Genomic DNA, 8,546 nt, shown 5'->3' with positions numbered 1-8,546 from the left:
AAAAAAAAAAAAAAAAAAAAAAAAAAGGCCAGGTGCAGTGGCTCACCCCTGTAATCCCAGCACTTTGGGAGGCTGAAGTGGGTGGATCACCTGAGGTCAGAAGTTTGAGACCAACCTGGCCAACATGGTGAAACCCGTCTCTACTAAAAATGCAAAAACTGGCCGGGCGCGGTGGCTCAAGCCTGTAATCCCAGCACTTTGGGAGGCCGAGACAGGCGGATCACAAGGTCAGGAGATCGAGACCATCCTGGCTAACACGGCGAAACCCCGTCTCTACTAAAAACACAAAAAATTAGCCGGGCGAGGTGGCGGCGCCTGTGGTCCCAGCTACTAGGGAGGCTGAGGCAGGAGAATAGCGGGAACCCGGGAGGCGGAGCTTGCAGTGAGCTGAGATCTGGCCACTGCACTCCAGCCTCCGCGACAGAGCGAGACTCCGTCTCAAAAAAAAAAAAAAAAAAAATGCAAAAACTAGCTGGATGTGGTGGCCTGCACCTGTAATTCCAGCTACTAGGGAAGCTGAGGCAGGAGAATTGTCTGAATCTTGGAGGCGGAGGTTGCAGTGAGCCAAGATGGGGCCACTGCATTCCAGCATGGGTGACAAGAGTTGAGACCTTGTCTCAAAATGAAAAATACTACTAGTCATGACATGCAAGGCAAGCACTTGCTGCCTTTAACAAAATGACACCAAGGTGTCCATCTCAAAACAGGAAGCAGGGTGAAGGAGACACTGTTCAGCATTACTTATATGTCAGCTCAGATGACGCAGACCCACCCACCCATAGCTCACATGTCTAGGTAGCCTTACAGAAAGTGAAGTGTTAGAGCCCTTGCTCACCACACTGCTACAAATGATAATCCTATCCCCAGTTCTCTATTAAATTACATTCTACATACAGAAGCCTACATTACATTTTAAGACTTTTGCAGCCGGGCGTGGTGGCTCACACCTGTAATCCCAGCACTTTGGGAGGCCGAGGCGGGGGGACAATGAGGTCAAGAGATTGAGACCATCCTGTCTAACACAGTGAAACCCCATCTTTACTAAAAATACAAAAAAATTAGCCGGGTGTGGTGGCGGGTGCCTGTAGTCCCAGCTACTCGGGAGGGTGAGGCAGGAGAATGGCATCAACCCCGGAGGCGCAGGTTGCAGTGAGCCAAGATTGCGCCACTGCACTCCAGCCTGGGCAACAGAGCAAGACGCCGTCTCAGAAAAAAAAAAGGACTTTTGCTCTTGCAATTCCTTTAACCTAAAGCATCTTTGCCCCAACGGTCTTATCTGTAAAAATACAGATAAACTCTGCAGTAATATGAATGCATGAAGAATGAAATGCACTGGCAATTTCCTCCATAGCAGCATCAATGAAATGATTTCATGACACTGTACTTCCAATAATTTGACCCTGTATTTTAGCCAGTAAGATTGCCTGAATGCCACTTACGGTGGTATGGTGAATTTTACTTTACTACCCATCCTTAAAGGGCAAGCGCACACCATCTCCTTACAGACATTCGAAGCCTATTTCCTTTCTTCATAAATAGCCATAAGGGCTCCTTTGTATTCTTCTTAATAATGTTTATCAATGGGCGTGGTGGCTCACACCTGTAATCCTAGCACTTTGGGAGACCGAGGCAGGAGGATCACCTGAGGTTGGGAGTTCAAGACCAGCGTGACCGACATGAAGAAACTGTCTCTACTAAAAAATACAAAATTAGCTGGGCGTGGTGGTGCATGCCTGTAATCCTAGCTACTTGGGAGGCTGAGGCAGGAGAATCACTTGAACCCGGGAGGTGGAGGTTGTGGTGAGCCGAGATCATGCCATTGCACTCCAGCCTGGGCAACAAGAGCGAAACTCTGTCTCAAAAAAAAAAAAAGTGTTTATCACCCAATGCCGTGACTTCCTCAAGTTCTAACCAAAACTAACCTCCTGGGTGAAAAGGCATGTTTCAGGAAATTCACAGTATTGCTCCCCACACAACAGACTTAAATACCTGAATCTGTTGACTCAGAGGAGCCCATTCTCTGCAGATTACTGTTGTTCTTCACCTCCAGTGGTTGCTCATAATCACTGAAACCAACAGAAATAAACCATGAGTGATTTATAGGATATAATTAAAAGGTCACATGCAGGAGATAGGCCATGAGATTAAGCAGCAGCCACTTTAAGAAGCAGATTAAGAAGCAAAGATCCCACTTTGCCACTCTGAACACCCAATTAGCACTTAGGCAAAGGAGAAAAAAGGAGTGGGTGGGCATGGCCTTGGACCACACTGCAGGTTATGATGGCTATGGCAAATATTGGGGTATTTCCTAAAACAAGAGCATGTGTCCTAGGTACTGTGACAGAGTCGGGATGAAAGTTGAACAGGGCACTTTCTGCTTTTCAGAAGTTGGGAAATGCACAAGACATGTGCTTAGCAAATGGGATGCCAGAGATTGAAGGGAAAGTAGCTCTTCCGCCGGAAACACCGTGGAATGCATTTTTTGCTATCAGGAAAAGCCCAGGAAGCTTTCAGAAAGTTAGGTAAAAAGACCTGGCCTTAGGAAAGCAGCAGAGTGGACATCAGGAATGTGCACGGGTCGAGGGACTGAGATGATTTTACATAAACGCCAGGAAAGAAAATGCCATGGTCCTTTATTGAGAAGGAACAAAGATCACAGCAAACTAAGATCCTGAGGGTGGTTTAGCAAAGGGTGAATGTGAGCGCCTAGAAGAGCCTGATTTTCCCCGCGGGGGTAGATTCCAAAGAGCTTCCAGGGATAGAGACAGAAGTAGAGTACGGAGCAATCCGAAATGGGTGAAGGTGGGCCTGGCTTGGGCTTAGGCCCGAGATCTCCACATCTTCCCCTGGGAGGTCCGGACCGCCTCTCCCGCCCAACATTCCGCCCGGGCGGGGGTGCACATGGCGGGCCCTAGCCCGGCTGGTCCCCGAGCGGCGAACCCGGACGGAAGGGTCTCGCCCTTCTCCCGGTCCGTTTCCTGGCCTGATCTCCCCGAGGCCGACGCCGAGGCCAGGGGCCTGGGACACCGCCCGCCGGTCTCTCCTCACCTGCCCAGCCCCTGCAGCTGGTCCATAGTGACGGTCAGGTTAGTGACAGGCGACAGTCCCCCGGCGGCTGGCGCGCCAAATAGCGCCTTCACGACGGGCTGCGGCGCGGGAGGGGGGCTGCAGGCGAAGAGCAGGCGGCGGCGGTGCGGGGGCTCCGGGCCCAGTTCCATGGCGGCGCCCGGCCTCGCAGAGCTCCAGCTCCCTCTTCCTCCGCCTCCGCCGCGACCGCCCCGCCCCGCACACACCGGCCTCGGCCGCGCGCCACCGGCGCCCGCGGGTCAAACACAAACACGACTCCGCGGTTCAGGGACGCGGCTGCCGCGGGCAAGCGGCGCGGCCGGGCGGGTGTGCGGACCCTCCAGGCGCCAGCCACAGGCACGGGTGCTTCCCTCTCACACCGCGAGGCCAGCGGGCGGGCGGGCGCCGGCAACCTGAAGATTAAATCCAAACAAACGCGGCGGGTCAGCGAGAGAAGGCGGGCGAGAGCCTCGAGGCAACGGCCCAGACTCAAGCTGTCTTCGCTGTTCTCCCACCCGCTTGCCCAGCTCTGGGTAGCAGAAAACCGAGCCGACCTCCACCTCTTACCCAAGCTGTCGCAACCAATCTGGCCTTTCGCGGTAATAGCAGCTCAGTGGGGGCCGCTGCTGCCCCGCCCCCCTTTCCTAGTTGGCGCCAAACGGAATCCACCAATCAGTAAGCAACTTCTCCTCCTCGCAACCGAATGGCAGCTAGGCTGGGCCAATGAGAGGGGAAGAAGGAAGCGGCTCGCGGGACTCTGCCAGGTCATCCGCTCTCAGAAGGGGGCGGAGCCTAGAGTGGACTAGCGCGGATCAAAATGAGCGGGGGGGATCAGAGGTCAATGAAAACTCCCAGCAGACCCTGCGAGACACTGCTCGCGGCTGAAAGGCCCCCTTGCCCCGTCGCATGCTGGGAAGCGTAGTTCCCATCGCGAGGCGCCGTCCAGTTAGCTTCGGCCTCCGTTGGGCCTCCACTACCTCGCCCCCAACCTGGCGCCCCACACCCTGAGGGAATGTGGAGGCTAAGGAAGAGCTGTGGAGGTCTGGCCGGATCCAGCCTTGGCTCGGCCTCTAACCGTGCAGTATTGTGGACCCCTTTCTTCCGCCCCGGGCCTTCAGGCCCCAATTTATAATGAGGGAGGGAATGGAATGACCCCCAGGACTGGACTCGACCACCAGGGCCCAACTCTGGAGGGCTCACAGACCCCGGGTGTTGCTGGCCTTATGGGATTTGAACCCCGCAGTACAACATGTGCTGTGGGCCTCAGCATTGTTTGCTCACTTCCATTCTAGCCCTTACTGGATTCTCTTAGAATCATTTCTTTCTTCCCACGACTTCTTAGCCCCCTGGGAGCACCTAGAGAGCAATTAACAGCAAATACAATAATAGCAAATAATAGCTAAAGTTTACATAGTGCTTATGCACTTGACGCTGTTCCCAGTGTGTTAATCTGTATTAATTCATTTAATCTTTACAACTCTGTGACATAGAATTATCCCCATTTTCTAAGTGGGCGTATTTACTTTTATAGCCCCTGCACCTGTGGCAGTTCCTAGAACGATTTTGAGAGCCATAAGTGCATGATTTAATTGCAACCTACTGCTGAGCATAGTGGTTCACATCTATAATCCCAGCACTTTGGGAGGGCGAAGTGGGAGGATTGCCTGAGCCCACGAATTTGAGACCAGCCTGGGCAACAAAGTGAGACACCCCCCTGCCCCCTATCTCCAAAAAAAAAAAACCCTACAGTTTGAAAAGCCATGATGGACAGGTGGAAGCCCCCAGCCTTTGGCCCCAACACCAGACCCTTCACAGTGGGGAATCTCCCTCTCAGGATTCATCTGCTTTTCTGTGCACCAGTGCTCCACCACCCAGGAACCTCCCTTCCCTCCAGAAGCCCCAGGCTATTTAGGCCTCTCTGCACAGTTCACAGGGTCTGTGAACTGTTTCAAATAGTTCTCCCTGTCGTATCTCTGAGTACTTTCCTCTCCTCCTGTGTTTTGTGTGGTTTAATACATGGCTCAACATTCCTGTTACCGCATTCATTCATCCAACATATGTTTATTCAGGGATTACTAGAACAAATTCAGTGCTTGAAATAATGCCACAATCCCTTGCCCTCAGGGAGCTCTGGTCCGCTGAGCATAAAGCTCCTTCTAATAATGAAATTATTACCATGACAATAGCTGTGGTTCACGGAGGGCCGGTGGGCACCTAGAGGAGGGGCGGAGACTGGGGAAGGCAGTACGGTGGGGGGCACGTCCCAAAGGAGATTAAAGCTGAAGGTGAAGGTTGCTGGAGAAGGGGAGCTTGGAGCTGGGGGGAAGTGCTTTCTAAGGAAAGGGTCCTCAGCAGCCAGGAGGTGAGGAGGGGCGCTGTACTTGCCGGGAACTACTCCTGTGATCCAGTCGGTTCTAGAATGGGCACATGGGAGTGGCTGTGAGGGACAGTTCTTGAAAGGATTGGACTTTGCTGAAGAGTTTGGTCTTATCCTGTGGACAGTGGAGGGTGTGGAGGGTATGTGATAACCTGATCAGATTTGCTTTAGGGTGGATCAGTGGAGGAGAGTGGAGAGGCCTGAGGAACAAGGACTTTTGGCTGTCCCAAAAGTCTGGGAGATTCTGAAGCAAGGTGGGGGCTCAGAGACCGAAGGAAAGGAATGACCCTGGGAGCCCTGAAGGAGGTAGATCTCATCAGATTTTGATAATTGAGAGTTAAGATTGTAGGGGGCTAGAGGGAAGGGAGGAGGCTAGAATGATTCTTAGGTAATGATTCAAGTACCTGGGTGGATGTAACATTTCAACAACTGGAGACATAATTCTTGGAGGAATTTGATGAGCTCAGTTTTGTGCTGGTGGCCTGGCCAGGGGGTGTAGTCAGGAGACAGATTTGGTGTTGATTAGCATGAAGATGGTAATGCCCACTGAGGATGTACAAAGGGTTTTTAGGACCCTGGATCTGGGGAGCACTAGCATTGAGGACTTCATGTAGTGGGACAGGACCACAAAGCTGGGGCTGAGAAAGAAACCACAAGGGAGCAGCTGAGTCCATAGTTCAGAGGTGCACCGAGGAGAGTCACTGAAGGTGGCCAGAAGGAGGTCATGGGCAACCATGGAAATCGTGGGAAGGCAAGGAGGTGGCCACAGAAGGCTGTGGGAAGGGAAAAGTTGGCACAGAAGCTACAGTACAGTTCAAATGTGCCAAAATGCACGTGCACAAATATTCATGGCCATGTTAATCATTGTAGCCCCAAACAGAAAGCAACCTTAATGCCCATCAACAATTAAATCAGTAAATAGAACAAAGTTATTTTATACAGTGATGAAAAGGACAGAAGCACTATCCACAGTAGGAGTGAATCTCACATCAATGTCAAACATAAGACGGAAGACACAGAAGAGAACATGCTGTTTAGGTCTGGCTCACACCTGTAATCCCAGCACTTTGGGAGGCTGAGGCAGGCAGATCACTTGAGGCCAGGAATTCGAGACCAGCCTGGCCAACATGGTGAAACCCCGTCTCTACTAAAAAAAAAAAAATATATATATATATATATACACACACATACACACACACGCACGCACGTGTGTGCGCGCATATACATATATAATACACACACATATATATACACACACACTACATACACAAAATTTAGCCATGCGTGGTGGCACACAACTGTAATTCCAGCTACTATGGAGGCTGAGGCATGAGAATTGCTTGAACCCAGGAGGTGTAGGTTGCAGTGAACCAAGATTGAGCCACTGCACTCCAGCCTGGGTGACAGAGCGAGACTCCGTTTCAAAAAAAAAAAAAAGTTATAGTACTAGTTACCTTTCAGAAAGATGGTGGTGATTGCAAGGGGCCATGAAGGGGATATTGGCAACTGGTCATATTCTGTTTCTTATTTATTTTTCACTTTTTGAGACAGAGTCTTGCTCTGTGGCCCAGGCTGGAGTACAGTGACATGATCATGGCTCACTACAGAAATTCCAGGTTCAAGTGATCCTCCCACCTCAGCTTCCTGAGTAGCCTGAACCAGGCATGCACCCGTAAACCTAGCTAATTAAAAATTTTATTTTGCCAGGCATGGTGGCTCACACCTGTAATCCCAGCACCTTGGGAAGCTGAGGTGGGTGGATCATGAGGTAAGGAGTGCGAGACTAGCGTGGCCAACATGGTGAAACTCCATCTCTACTAAAAATACAAAACATTAGCCAGGCATGGTGGTGCACGCCTGTAATCCCAGCTACTTGGGAGGCTGAGGCAGGAGAATTGCTTGAACCCAGGAGGCAGAGGTTACAGTGAGCTGAGATGATGCCACTGCACTCCAGCCTGGGCAACACAGCAAGACTCTGTCTCGGGAAAAAAAAATTAATTTTAGAGACGGGAGTCTAATTGTGATGCCCAGGCTGGTCTCAAACCCTCGAGCTCAAGCGATCCTTCCGTCTGGGACTCCCAAAGTGTTAGGATTATATGCATGAGCCACTGCGCCTGGCCACTTTCTGTTTCTGGATCTGGGTGCTGATTACCTCAGTGTGTTCACCTTGTGGAAATTCACTGAGCTACGCACTCAAGATTTGTTGGCTGTTCCATATGAATAGTGTATTTCAATGAAATATTTATTATTAGTGACAAAAGGTCTTTCCTTGATGCCACTTTCCCCTCCAACTATATTCATTCCTTCCCTTCACAGTAAAACTCCTGGCCAGGCACAATGACTCATGCCTGTAATCCCAGCACTTTGGAAGGCCGAGGTCAGGAGGTCAAAACCAGCCTGGCCAACATGGTGAAACCCCATCTCAGCCGGGCATGGTGGCTCACGCCTGTAATCCCAGCACTTTGGGAGGCCGAGACAGGTGGATCATAGGTCAGGAGTTCAAGACCAGCCTGGCCAACATAGTGAAACTCCATCTCTACTAAAAATACAAAAAATTAGTGGGGCGTGGTTGTGGGCACCTGTAATGCCAGCTACTTGGGAGGCTGAGGTAGGAGAATCACTTGAACCTTGGAGGGGGGAGGTTGATGTGAGTGGAGATGGTGCCACTGCACTCCAGCCTGGGCGACAGTGTGAGACTCCCTCTCAATAAATAAATAAATAAATAAAAGAAACTCCATCTCTACCAAAAATACAAAAATTAGCCAGGCATGGTGGTGTGCACCTGTAATCCCAGCTACTCAGGAGGCTGAGGCAGGACAATCACTTGAGCCAGGAGGCAGAGAATGCAGTGAGCAGAGATCAGGACACTGCACTCCAGCCTGGAAGACAGAGTCCCTCTCAAAAAAAAAAAAGAAAGAAAGAAAAAGAAAAAACATGGTCGGGCGCGGTGGCTCACACCTGTAATCCCAGCACTTTGGGAGGCCGAGGTGGGCGGATCACCTGAGGTCAGGAGTTTGAGACCAGACTCAACATGGAGAAACCCCGTCTCTACTAAAAATACAAAATTAGCTGGGCATAGTGGTGCATGCCTGTAATCCCAGCT

The 8,546-nt window shown here is 51.0% G+C and overlaps 1 protein-coding gene across 5 annotated transcripts in view; it reads right to left on the bottom strand.

Moving 5' to 3' along the window:
* Positions 1–3,671, bottom strand: part of CDC25A (cell division cycle 25A) — a 33,342-nt gene extending 29,671 nt beyond the window's left edge. For 4 of the 5 annotated variants that reach the window (XM_025375958.1, XM_025375961.1, XM_025375960.1 and 1 more), the window contains exons 1-2: positions 3,049–3,664; positions 1,990–2,066 (exon numbers count right to left, since the gene is read on the bottom strand). In XM_025375958.1, coding sequence (XP_025231743.1) covers positions 1,990–2,066; positions 3,049–3,218 — 247 coding nt within the window. In that variant the 5' untranslated portion in view covers positions 3,219–3,664. Of the gene's footprint in view, positions 1–1,989; positions 2,067–3,048 lie in introns of all 5 variants that reach the window. The other variant, XM_025375959.1, reaches the window with a different exon arrangement.
* Positions 3,672–8,546: the final 4,875 nt, after the last annotated feature.

The sequence above is a fragment of the Theropithecus gelada genome, chromosome 2, assembly GCF_003255815.1.
Source record: "Theropithecus gelada isolate Dixy chromosome 2, Tgel_1.0, whole genome shotgun sequence".
In the NCBI taxonomy this organism is placed as follows: domain Eukaryota; kingdom Metazoa; phylum Chordata; class Mammalia; order Primates; family Cercopithecidae; genus Theropithecus; species Theropithecus gelada.
Note: the sequence above shows the minus strand (reverse complement) of the source record. Positions and strands in the feature narration are given on the sequence as shown.